Source organism: Tasmannia lanceolata, unplaced genomic scaffold (genome assembly GCF_043159265.1).
Source record: "Tasmannia lanceolata isolate RefF3 unplaced genomic scaffold, GAP_Taslan_0.1 ptg000004l, whole genome shotgun sequence".
Lineage (NCBI taxonomy): Eukaryota > Viridiplantae > Streptophyta > Magnoliopsida > Canellales > Winteraceae > Tasmannia > Tasmannia lanceolata.
In genome coordinates this window covers 2,787,639-2,801,495 of record NW_027518681.1, presented here as the reverse complement: position 1 = coordinate 2,801,495, position 13,857 = coordinate 2,787,639, and the positions used below count along the sequence as shown (strand labels likewise).

The 13,857-nt window shown below is 37.1% G+C and overlaps 1 protein-coding gene and 1 long non-coding RNA gene across 2 annotated transcripts in view; one reads left to right on the top strand and one right to left on the bottom strand.

Annotated features, from left to right (window-relative positions):
- Nucleotides 1-233: 233 nt before the first annotated feature.
- The window catches only part of LOC143876038 (uncharacterized), a 28,532-nt gene continuing 14,908 nt past the window's right edge, over nucleotides 234-13,857 (bottom strand). The window contains exons 2-5 of the long non-coding RNA XR_013250286.1: nucleotides 13,695-13,762; nucleotides 811-925; nucleotides 495-706; nucleotides 234-368 (exon numbers count right to left, since the gene is read on the bottom strand). This is a non-coding gene — a long non-coding RNA (uncharacterized LOC143876038). The remainder of the gene's footprint in view (nucleotides 369-494; nucleotides 707-810; nucleotides 926-13,694; nucleotides 13,763-13,857) is intronic.
- LOC143876037 (cuscuta receptor 1-like) overlaps nucleotides 2,460-13,857 on the top strand; it is a 29,625-nt gene continuing 18,227 nt past the window's right edge. Inside the window, exons 1-4 of the mRNA XM_077377642.1 lie at nucleotides 2,460-2,983; nucleotides 4,888-4,965; nucleotides 12,289-12,441; nucleotides 13,321-13,473. Of these exons, the coding sequence (XP_077233757.1) occupies nucleotides 2,623-2,983; nucleotides 4,888-4,965; nucleotides 12,289-12,441; nucleotides 13,321-13,473 (745 nt within the window). The 5' untranslated portion in view covers nucleotides 2,460-2,622. The remainder of the gene's footprint in view (nucleotides 2,984-4,887; nucleotides 4,966-12,288; nucleotides 12,442-13,320; nucleotides 13,474-13,857) is intronic.

The window sequence follows — 13,857 nt, the reverse complement described above, 5'->3', positions numbered from 1 at the left end:
TGAATGTGTTGAAAGAAGATCTATGATATCACCTGTATATTAAGAGGATTTTTTTTTCTTTCTAGATATATTTTTTCAACTTTAGAGAAGTATAATAGAAAGTAAAAGAGGAATCACAAAAAGACAAATAAAAATAAGAACAGAAAGGGAAAAATAAAACATAATTGTTTACAGAAGATTTATTTATACATTCATTCATATTGTTCGAAACCTATTATACATAGAAAGTAATTCACAAAAGAAAACTACAACATATGATAAAGGAAACAACTAACTGAATATGGACATATGTAACTTGTTTTTTTACAGACTTTCAGATTGTTCTTGAGGTAGCTTCTGAGTAGTTTCGGAGTAGTGAGAGAATATTCCTGCCAATAGGTAGACATTACAATTAATCAATTTTATAAAGATATGCATATCATTATAATGAAAAAATAAAATCAAATAATACAATGGAGAAAGAATTTAATAATGGAAGAAAATGAGTTGCAAACCACTAAATTTCAACTGCTCTGCAAGAAGGACATTATTTTTGCCGGTGACATTTTTTTTCCTCCAGTCGTCATTATCAATTTCTTCTACATCAGTACAGGTGTATTGTCGCGAGGACCGACAATAAATGTGTTTATGAAAGTTTTATGATGAAAACATATGGAATCCATAAACACTTTTCTATGCGAGTAATAAATTCCATTTTGTCCTCTTCCTGTATGAATAAAGAAACACGAAATTGGGATATTAAAATAAGAATTGGATATACATATGATATTATTTGAAATAATTCTATAAAAGTTATATTAATTTTCATACCTTTATATTTTTCAATTCAGATGCTTTACAACCGAATATTGTTTCAACTTCTTTATCAAATATTGTTAGCCACAGTGCACCTGTCTTATCTCCAACTTTGATTTGTAACAAATACCTATAAAACAAAACTATGTGAGTGTAGTAAATATATTTTTTGTAAGTTGTGAACAATGTTTACCTGTCAACTACTTGAAACCTTTTTGAGAAGCAATTGCTACATTTTTCTGCCTTCTTTCATATACGTGGGGAAAAGAACACTATTAGGTTGTATAACTAATACATGGGAAAAAATATACATAGAAGAGATAAACACACAAAAGCAAGAAAAGAAAATATTAAAGTATTCATATTGGAACTATCATGTTTTGATAACTGCAATAATTAATCTTGTCTTTTTTATTTAAATAACTATCAAATGTTATTCCTTTTTAGAGCCAGTTGCAAAGGAAATACAAGCTAATTTTGTGTAATTATTAAAACATGGTATTGCAAATATCACTACCCAAAGATTAGGGAAATGATAAATGCGACCCTTTCCGTTACTTAAGACAACCAGGTGCAATGTAGTTGAATGAGTATTTGTGTCAATTCCTATTGATATTGACACTCTCTGGAAACCATTAACTATAAGAAAAAAAAAACCCATTAAATATAACCATTAATTATAGTTAATGGTTTCCAAAGGGGTCTATAAACATAAAAATGTTAAGCTGGTCTAATAAGAAACAAAAAATATTGATATTGACACTCTTTTTTGAGGCCTAAATGCAATCATGTTAACAATTTTCCAAGAATTCATTATAGAGAACATGTAGGTCTTTCTCTTCAAAGATTATGACAGAAATCAATCATAATCCTATGGCTACACTAATAGGAAAAGGCAACTAAGGAATCCAATTTTTTTTTAAAAACCCATTTATTTAGTGATATCATTAAAAAACTGACTCCGGATGGAGAATCTTACTGAAAAACCATTTCAATTTGATAAGTACAAGCAAGAAACTAAAATAAATGGGTAACATACCAAATTTTAATGAGGACCCACTTCATAGATGATCCAAACCGTTTATTTGATGGTCATAACGGTTAAGATTGGATCTACGGAGTTGAATGTGTTGATTTATGGGGTATAGCCTATTTATTGGTCAAAAATGGATGCTAGCAAATCCCTATGCGATGGACGCTAGCAAATCCCTAAAATTTATTGGCCAAAAATGGTAGATGTCAAAAAGCTAAAGTATGGGGGAAGAAAAAGAAGTAACATGTGACATTGTTTTTTGGACGTTTGGGCTAAGGACAAGATAATAATAGAAGAAAAAGAAGTAACAGGTGGCACTGGTTTTTGGACGTTTGGGCTAGGATATTTATTGCACAAAAGGACAAAATAATAATAGCGGTAATTGCTATTGCAGCCGAGAAAGAAGAAAGAAATTTTATTGGCGCTAAAAGAAGCGAGGATTTGGCAGTTTCTTCAAGGGCAAAGTGGTTGAACTTAATACCGAAAATACCCCTAATGAAAGTCGCAAGTCTCACTGAAAAAGGTGTTGTGCTAGAGGATAAGTGTGGAATTAAAGCTATAGGTTAGAAGAAAAAGTTAAGGATTCACGTTTTATATGTAAGTATAAGGATATATATGAGGATATGAGGATTATTCTTCTACTTTGGTGAAGTGGTGAAGACTGGAGAAGGGAAGACTTTGGAATTTGGATCCACCTACTACCTTTCTTTCTCTACATATATCCAAGTTGAAGCTCGGAGGGCAACTACAGCACATCTTTTAGTTGGGATTTTGGAGATTAAGTTGTTAAAAGTATGAGGGGTTTATGGGAGTATAAGACTGTGGTAGTGGTTCTGTGTCTGAGTCTGTGTTGCTGTTTTTATGGGTGCCAAGCATGTTTGAAGAAAGAGAGAGAAGCACTCTTAGAATTGAAAGACACCATCAACTCTACATATAGTGGTACATATTTCGAAGAATGGGTTGGAGTGGATTGTTGCCAATGGCAGCATGTATCATGCTCAAATTCTTCTAGTGTGGTTACCATCGACCTTTCCGCTGCAAGGCTCAGTGCGCCTGGAATATGGTATCCGAATGTTACTCTGTTTGCCCAATTCAAGAAATTGGAATCTTTAGATTTGTCACAGAATCAGATCGGTGGATGGGTTATGCCGCAAGGTAATGTTTCTTTACTCTAATTTTACAAAATCCTTCCTCAACTTACATAGGCAATTCAAATATATTGAAGGATGTTCAACAAATTAGGTTTTTCTACTTGTTCAACAAAGACCTAAAATGTAGACCTGGCAAAAAGTGACCCGCGGGTCCACCCGGCCCGTCAAAACTGGGCCGGGCCGGGCCGGGTGGACCCGCGGGTGCCCGTAAAAGTGCAAGAGTCATTAATAGAAGGTGGAAATATCATTTCCTAGCCCTCTTTATATGTCAATCTTCTTTCAGAGTAGGTGGGAAACGACTTGTCGGTCGTCTCTCTATCTCTCTCTTTTACCAGGAGTTGCAAATACCATTTTCTAAAAGTCAATTTTTAATTTGCCAAAACATTAATATCTCTGTAAAAACGTCCTCTTTCTCTGTCAAAACATCATTGTTTTTAAAAACAGTGACAGGCAACGGTTCCCTCTCTCTCTTGCAAGGCCAAAAACCAAACAGGAGGTGGAAATATCATATTTTAAAACAGCTAAGCTCCAAAACAGTGAATACAAAATTTCCTTTAAAAAAAAGGGTGACCCGCTGGTCGACCCGGCCCGTACGGGCCGGGCGCAGGCCTGAGCTTAGTGACCCCTAAAATTTTCCGGGTCATTTTGACCCGGCCCGTTTGCCAGGTCTACTAAAATGGATTAAACCTCTACATCACTTAGGTTGTTCTACTTGTTGAACAAAGACCTAAAATGGATTAAACCTTACTAGTATATATATATATATATATATATATATATATATATATATATATATAGAGAGAGAGAGAGAGAGAAAACGGTTCCTACACATATGTGTAGAGAGTTCTCTACACACTAGCTTAAAATACAGTGGGGGCCCACATTGTTTGGGTGATCCAAGCCATCCATTTTAAAGGCCCTCACATAGATAGGGTGTCTACAAAAAATCAGATCCATAGGATCATCCAAACCCTACGATTTGTGGAGGTAAAATGGATGTCTTTAAACCTTCACAAATTAGTCCATTTTTTGCCTCCACAGTTCGAATGGTTAGGATGATCCTATGGATCTAATTTTTTGTGGACACCCTATCTATGTGAGGGCCTTAAAAATGAATGGTTTGGATCACCCAAATAATGTGGCCCCCACTGTATTTTAAGCTAATGTGTAGATAACTTATCTACACATATGAGTAATAATCGTTTTCTCATATATATATATATATATATGAGGAAACTGTTGGTGAGCTTAACCAAACTTATGGTGAGCTAGCTTGCCCAATCACATGGGGTCCCACATTTTGGGGAGTGATCCAAACCATTCATTTGCAAGGCCTTATCATAGATAGGGGGTGTACCAAAAATCAGCTCCATAGGATCATCCTAACCCCTCCATTTGTGGAGGACAAAAATGGGGCAGATTTGTGTCTGTCCATTTTTGTCCTCCACAAATGGAGGGGTTAGGATGATCCTATGGAGCTGATTTTTGGTACACCCCCTATCTATGATAAGGCCTTGCAAATGAATGGTTTGGATCACTCCCCAAAATGTGGGACCCCATGTGATTGGGCAAGCTAGCTCACCATAAGTTTGGTGAGCTTAAGCTCACCAACAGTTTCCTCTCTCTCTCTCTCTCTCTCTCTCTCTCTCTATATATATATATATAGGGGCGCTAGGTGTCCCTAGTAATCAAAAGGGGCGCAAATATCACTTCCCTCAATAAAATTCTATCATTCAGAAAAGGAAATCATAAAATCATTACCTGCATAATGCTATATAATTTTAGTATTATTATAAATGGATTTATCTGAATTTTATAAGATCTAGTTAACTTTTCATGCATTTGAAAGGAGAGGAAAACTGGAATCACCATCAACTCACTCTGTCATCTGCTCTTGATTTTTTGCAGGGTTTACTAAAATGAAAAGATTGGAGGCATTGGAACTTGGGGAGAATATGCTAAATGAAAGCAGGCAATCCTTGTTGGGTATTGACACTGTGGCACAAATATAATTTTTATAGTAGAACCTATAACTTAGAATTTTTCATATGACTCATTCATAAAATATCATAGTACTAATACACAGAGTTATCTTTTTAAAATATCACATCATGGGGGTCAAAAAGAATATAATTTTCTAATCTCATCAATTGAGATACATCCATTAAGTTCCTCCTCATGTCTGAAATATGGTAGATGTCCTTGAGTAACTTGTGCTCTCTATTGGATCGAAAAACATTATTTATGTAGGTAATAGGTAATTTTGCATTGTTTGCCATTACCACCTTCTGGCCTGCTTTGTATTCAGTATATGTCACAAACTTTTGCTCTTCTCCTTTCATGTGATTCAAACATCTCGAATCAACTATCCAATCTCTAGAATAGCCTATTCGGTCACCTTCTTTTTTGTCCACCGAAATAATGACATCCACAACCTCTGCAGTCTAAGAGCAACTTCAAACTTTCAAAGGGATTATCTTATTCTTCTATAATAGATAAAAGAGTATTCCATTCTTTATCACTATCTTTCTTTGGGGGTTCTTCAAATGTTGCCGTTTTTCTTTCTTCGATTTTTCTTTGGTGCATGACAATCTCTAGCAAAGTGACCCGACATACCATATTATAGCACATCCATCTTGGTCAAGAGTCCTGAATTCGTTTCCCACAACCACAATTAATGGAGGCTCTCCCTTGATCAAAACTTTCTTGGTTTTAATTTAATTAGGCCTTCGACTTACTTTTCTTATTCTTTCTTAAATTGGAACTGTGAGACTTGCTTCCTCGGGTAGTGAACTGAACTTTCTAGTTCTCTTTTATCATATGCCCAACTATTTGCTCAATTGGAATTTCTTGATTTCCTAAGAGACACTCCAATTCAAGGAGCTAAGAGACACTCCAATTCAAGGAGTGTTAGCTGAGTTAGGCATCCTTTGATTGTTGTGATGAATTCATAGTATTCGGGCTTCAATCCTCGGATTAATATCCCCTGCTTCCGAGTCTCCATAATGCTAGACACTTCGTCGAGTTGTGATAATTCAAGAAAAATCTTCTTTACCTTCGTGAAATACTCAATAATCGTGGTGTCTACTTTAGATATGGAGCCTCTCTTGTTTTTGAGCATCTATATCTTGCTTCATTTGTTTTCGAAAACAAAGTGGTGAACACATCTCATGCTTCCTTTGGTGTCTTGTCCTCCGGAATATGATCGAGCAAATCCTTTTGAATGCTAGCCTTCAACACGAATATCGGTTTGCCGGCTTATGTCTTCTGCTTCCTCAAAACATTTATGGTTTCTGCACATTCATTAGGAGAAATCGTTTCCACCCAATTCATTATCTCCTATAAATCTCGCCTTTGGAGATACGACTCTTTCCAAGATTTTCAAAGCTGATAATTTGTGTTATTCATATTCTCAATCCCATTGATCAAATTGGCAAGGTCCATCTCTTTGATCGCACTTTCTGATGAGTGGATATCTTGAAGTCAAACCCTAGATCTACAACTTCTACAGGTGATCCCTTAGTCTAGATGTGTCGGATCTCATCCGGCTTTGATCGATGAACTTAAACCAGTCATTGACTGCTAGCTTTGATACCATTTGTTGAAGAAATCAAAGCAAAAGTAAAGAAATGAAGCAAAAAACAAAAAAACTAGAAGAGAGAAACTTCTCTTTTATTATAATATTATAAAAACTCCAATCTACGCTTCACGTTTTTTTCTTCCTTCTCTCGTTTATAAAAAAAACAAAATGGAAAACACCAACTTGGTTAAAATCCCAGTGACCAAAATCCTGTTCTATCTAAAACTCAAACAACAACAATCAATACTGCTAGTTAAAAGAATTCTACATTGAAATAAACTCAGTTACCAACCTGTAAATCTTCTACAAACAACCTAGCTCAACTAAGACCCATTCACGCCGGCCTGGCCCCTCCGACCCCCAAAATTTACTTAATTACCAATAACATCATATTGTATCATAACTAGCTTTAAATTTTTTTCTCTACCCTTTTTACCCTTAATTATATTACGTTACAATCCCTCTCTCTCTCTCCCCCCCCCCCCCCCCCCCCTCTCTCTCTCTCAATTGAAGCCATTTTCCTCCCACCGTCCCTGTATGTTTCTCTTTTTTTTTGGTAACTCTCTCTCCTCTCTTAATTGATCCATCAGCATAGCATTCTTGGCTCATGCCACGCATATATGGGTGTAAAGTAATGGGCCCCACATGAAGATGAGGTGTAAAATATTGGGCGGCCCACCCCTATGCATGGTCTTGGCACCCAAAATGGTGTCCCACCCGATGCATAGACGTACATGGGTGGAAATAGTGGGCTCACCTATAGGTATAAAATGGTAGTTTACACCATATGCACAGCCTTGGGTAGATATCATGGGGCCTGCCATAATAGAACATGAGGGGTAAAAATGGTGGGCCCCCTAATGGAAATTAGGTGTATAATTATATTACCATGCACAACATTCTTGGCCCATGCTATGCATGGGTGTAAAATAAAGTGCCCCACACGAAAGCGAGGTGTAAAATATTGGACCCACTGATCAAAACATGAGGAAAATAATGTTCCACCCACCTCATCTTCATGTGGGGCCCATTATTTTGCACCCACATATATATAGGGTGATGATATTTTCACCCCGTGCAGGACTTGCACCCACCCCCCCCCCCCCCCCCCCCCCCTCCCGTCCTCTCTCCTCTCTCATAACTTAATTTAGCGTGAAAAGTGGGCAACTTTATGTCAAATCACGTTATAAGGAGGGTATGCAAGTACGGCCAAAGGGGTGAAAATATCATCTCCCGATATATATATATATATATATATATATATATATATATATATATATATATATATATATATAGGTAGGATTATGGTTAGGGTTATGGGTTATGGTTATGATTAGTGGAGGTTTTTGAATGCATGGTTAGAAACTATTTGTGTTATGGTTATGGTTTGTTAGGAACACCTAATCTATGTGAAGTTCTATAGAATGAATGGGTTGGATAACTGAAGCAACATGTAGGTGGTGTTTTATAGAGAGCTGCTCACCCTGCGCGATACCTCAGAAACCTATATATATATATATATATATGAGGAAAGTGTTTCTGAGCTATAGCTCAGATAAGCTTATCTGAGCTATAGCTCAAAAACGCATGTCACCCCATATTTTTTGGGGGATCCAAAGCATTCATTTGGAAGGTCATTCCACGGATAGGGTGTGTACCAAAAATCAGACCTGTATGATCATCCTTAGTCTCATCGGCGATGAGTGCACATCCGAACAAGGTAAACTGCCTGTGATGGTTGACCCCTGTAAATGGTGCAAAGGACATCAAACACATATTGGTCATATAAGTCACATCGAAAACAGTCACATCGCTGAAGGTCATATAAGACTCTCTAGCCCTCGAATAAGCCCAGAACATAGATCTTAATGCACACTCTGAGTCCAACTCAATAGAAAAAAAGAAGAAGTCGTGCTCTTCAGTTCCTTTCTGTTGGAGACAGTCGGCCACTATCTCAACGTGTAGCCCCATATTGTTCCTCTTCTTCAATCTCAAATGGGACTGCACTTGCTTTGATGAGAGAACACCAATTAGTCCATCAGATTGAACATTAATAACTTTTACAATACCAGCAGACCGCAACCCAATTCCATGGAAACTATCCATCAAATTTTTACAACTACTTTCAGTCTTATATAGTCGGTTATGTGAACGATGCATGCATCTTCTAAGTGGAGATGTGAGTTCATGCGAATGTTTGTCTTCAATAACTGCCACTATCCACTTCTTGTCTCTCAATCTTATCACCATCTTGGTCTCGCAACCAAGCCTATCAGTGCGACGAGGAATCACTTTCCTACCAGCCCGTCTCTTGTTATTAGGGTCTTTCTTCCCCTCCTTGTCACATACGTACTTTCTAGATCACTTCATTTGTCTTGGTGGACTTTGATATATTAGATTTTTACACTCCAAAACCTTCATTCAGGGCATAGGTATTATAGCATATGTACGTATCGTCAAAGCTATCAAACACCTGGCCAACAAACGGCCTGTTTTCTACACTCTCCTCGTCATTCCTATCTTCAACATCTTCTACATGGTTACCTTCATTTAAATCTTTCCCTTGATCTTCTTCTTTTTTACCTCCATTTAAATCTTCCGCTTGATCTTCTATTTGCTTACCTTCATTTAAATCTTCCCCTTGATCGCATAAAATTAAACCTTGTTCATCAATAGATAAGCTGCCTGCTTGCAACACAACGTCCTCAACAAACCATCGACAGGAAACACAGAATCGAGCGACAAAGAATCATCCATTTTACTAGGGCACGACGCTAGATAACAAAGCAGCCATAAAGCACCAACCAGCCATAAGCCACCACAAAGTAGCCATAAACCACCACAAAACACCCATAAACCACCACCAAAACACCCATAAACCGCCACAAACAGCCACAAACCACCACCAAACCAGCCATAAACTACCGCAAAGCAGCCATAAACCACCACCAAAACACCCATAAACCACCACCAAAACACCCATAAACCGCCACAAATAGCCACAAACCACCACCAAACCAGCCATAAACCACCGCAAAGCAGCCATAAACCACCAACAAACCAGCCATAAAAGTTGAAATATGTCAAAAAAAACAAAAAAGAAGTTGATAAGCAAAGAATGGAAGCAACTATTCAAAAAATTAACCTTAGCTAGCAAAGAATAAAAAATTTACATGAGCACAACTCCACACCCCCTAATCAACATAAAAACCACAATTCCATATGGGAAAAAAACAAAGTTAAAATATCAATGTATAAAACAAACCCAATGACTAAAACAATCCAACTCACATACAAAACATTCACACGTCACTAAACATTCACACATCAATAGGACAAACCCAATGAATCCCTACACCCACAGAAAACAGAAAGTTATTGAAATTTACATAAAACCGTGAAAATACAATGGATTAGATATAAAAAACCCTCAAAAAATGAAAAACAAATCCTGAAAAGGGCAACCATAAACCCTGAAAATAGCAACCCTCAAACAAAAAATCCTAAAGAAACCCTAAAAAATAATAACCCTAATGACAACAAATTACCAACCATAAACCCTGAAAATAGCAACCCTCAAACAAAAAACCCTATAGAACTCCCTAAAAATGAAAGAAACCCTAAAAAATAATAACCCTAATGACAACAAATTACCAAGGCCTTGTTTGTTTAAGATTATTACAACTGATTGCAAGTGCCAAATCTATTATTGGATTCAAAATTACGTTTAAATTTGAGTCCAATAATCTGTTTAACATTCAACAAAATAGGGTTTTAAAGGGGGGAAAATCATAAAATAGCAACCATAAACCTTGAAAATACCAACCAAAGTGAAGAAGAAGAAAAGATGAATAGGAAAAACACTGAAATAAGTAACCCTAATCACAGGAAAAAATGGAAACAAAAAAATAGATGAACTTACCTGATTTGGAGCTTCGACGGATATGAAGTGGAGGAGACGAAGTAGCCTTCGTTTAAACAAAATCTTTGGCCAGGAGAAGAAAAATCGATTGACGAACCCTGGCTCCTCTTTTTATCTCACGCCTTTCAACTGGTTTTTCTTCCTTTACGAAAGAGTAGGGACTCGACTGGAATTTGTTTTGTTTTGGAGAAAGAATAGAGGGCTCGACTGTCTTTTTAAAAAAAAAAATTGTTAAAGTTTAAAGCGTCAAAGGGGGACCCGCTATACGAACCAATAGAAACTAATTTTTTCACTACAGCGCAGATAGCCTCGATGGGCGTTAGCGCAGGAATGCTTTGCTCTCTCTCTCTCTCTCTCTCTCTCTCTCTCTCTATATATATATATATATATATATATATGTGTGTGTGTGAGAAAAGTGTAGCTACACATACGTGTAGCTAACTTAGCTACACCGACGGCTTAAAATACAGTGGGCCCCACATTGTTTGGGTGATGCAAACCATTCATTTGATGGGCCCTCACATAGATAGGGTGTGCCCAAAAAATCAGCTTCATAGGATCATCCCAACCCTACAATTTGTGGAGGCAAAAATGGACGTGTAAAAACCTTCACAAATTTGTCCATTTTTGCCTCCACAGTTTGAAGGGTTGGGATCATCCAATGGAGCTGATTTTTTGGGCACACCCTATCAATGTGAGGGCCTATCAAATGAATGGTTTGGATCACCCAAACAATGTGGGCCCGCTGTATTTTAAGCCGTCGGTGTAGCTAAGTTAGCTACACGTATGTGTAGCTTCACTTAACTCTCTCTCTCTCTCTCTCTCTCTATATATATATATATATATATATATATATATATATATATGAGAAAAGCATTCCTGCACTACATCCCAGGGAGCTTAATTGCGCTTAAGTGGTTTATAAAGCCTCCCATTGGTTCCTTTCTTGTTGACCCGCTATACGTTTCAAAGGGGGACCTGTTGTACGAACCAATGGGAGGCTGGTTTAAAGCGCAGTTAAGCTCCCTGTGCTGCAGCACAGGAACGCTTCTCTCTCTCTCTCTCTCTCTCTCTCTCTCTCTCTCTCTATATATATATATATATATATATATATATATATAGGAAATGGTTTTTGAGCTCAAGAATGCTACAATGGTGTATTCATTTAAGGGTGGAGAGAGAGTTACCAAAAAATAAGAGAAATACAGGGACGGTGGGACGAAAATGGCTTCAATTGAGAGAGAGAGAGAGATATTTGTACATTATCTCATTAAGAAAAGAGGAATGCTAGATTCATAGTCGCCCTTGCAAATTAAGGAGCAAAGGGAGGAGCCCTTATTGCTCAAATGCCAATTAAAGAAAGTTATGATTGCAATTTTTTGTGCCATATTTAATGGTATTTGACCAATGGGTACGCCCTTTGCCCCATATTTTACAAGGGCTCATGAATCTAGCATTCCTCTTAAGAAAATTTGGGGGTGTTTCTCGTATATATATTTTGACTTAGGGGATTTTTAGTAGTTTTTCATTTTTTATGTAACTGAAATAGAAATTTGAGTGTTTTTTTCCTTCGCATTCAAGTGACTTCGTTGCTTGGTATTAAATGAAATGGATTTGCTAAGGCAGTATCGGTGAAAGCCAATTCACGGCTCCCTTATGCAGGAGAGAACGACCACGTAGGCTCACTTTTAAGCTAGTTGTCTTATTCTATCCATCTGAGGTGGCTGGTCTCTCCTGCAAAAGTGAGCCCCAAAATGGTTTTCCTAAATAGGGCCATGGAATTTCATGTGATTATCATTTCTTGTAGGTTTATGTGGCTTGAAGAGACTCAGAACTTTAGGTCTCAGCGGAAACTATCTTGATGATGAAACTCTTCCATCATGTCTAGGCAGTCTTACTTCTCTGGAAGAACTGAATTTCTTTCGCAATAATCTTAGATTCACAAATGGCATATCATCAGGTACAGAGCTATAACACCTACTCATCCAAAATGATGTGGCTGAAGCAGTTTTTGAGTTCACTTTCATTTCTCTTACCATTTTAATGATAATAAGATGATGCTTTTGATAGGCCAATTTTGTTTTCACCAACTCTGCTTGTTTCTTCCATATTACAAGCCTAAAGGGCATTTGGGGATCTTCAGGAGGAACAAATAGTTAGATATTCATGAATTGGGATTTGCTAAGGTCCATCACAAAAGGACTTTCGCGGCTCGTGAATGGAGACAAAAGCTGTTGTCTTCATTAACAAGGTGGCTGGCCAGCCGCGAAAACCCTTTTGCATGGACGCTAGCAATTCCCTCATGAATTGACTAGAAATTTAAAAAATGAAAATGGGAAATGATATTCCCACTCCCTTGTTCCAATAATGGCACTACACTCTTTACACTTTTTTAAATGTGGTGTTGACAGCATTTTTGTAAGTTGTAACGACCTTTAAAAGCCAGTTAAATAGAGTAAGGCCATGTTTGAATTGCAAGAAAAACATTTATGGGGAAATTTTTTTCTTTCTATGGTTAATTTAGAGGGATAACATGATAAGTTGAAGGTTCCTGTTTCTTGCAATCCAAACAGGGTTAGTGGAAAGTCATTTCAGGGCTTACATTTGTATGATGAGACAACAGCCTAACGTTTTGGGAGGAAATCTTCTTCCTCCTTCACTCTTTGCCGATGTCGTCAAAACATGTTTCACTTACTCTAGGTTTCCATATCATTTTGGTTTTTTTTTTCATATAAGTGATATATAAATTTGATCTTTTTACCTTGCATTGAAAGGAATTTATCGTTTCATAATAGTGAAATGGGAATGGGTTTTTTGTATTGATCAATTTCTCTTGTAGGTATATGTGGCTTGAAGAGACTAAAGACACTTTATCTCAGCCAAAACAATCTTGAAGACCAAAGTCTTACATCATGTCTTGGCAACCTTTCTTCGCTGGAATTTCTGGACTTATCAATGAATAATCTTATAATTCCATTTGGCAGCTCAACAGGTACAGGGGCAAAATGATACGGATTTCGTAGTTTTTGTCTTTACTTTCATTTCGCTTGCCATTTTTATGAGATGATGCATTTGATAGGGCTGCTGTTGGTTTTCTTTGAGTGTTTCCAACATATTACAAGCAAAAGGGCATTTGAGAATCTTCATAATCAGATAGAATAAACTAGAAATTTAATAAAGGAAATTAATGATATAGGAAAATGATAAATTCACCCCTTTTCTTTTCATGGGACAGCCAGTCCCAGTGGCAATCAGGCCCGTTGAATCCTTCCAACATTAACCTTCAGACCAAAAACCAACATAAGTCAAAGTAAAGAAACTATAAAGTGAACAAACAAAATGCATCTAGAATGTGCATCCTTTAAGTGCAACTGAC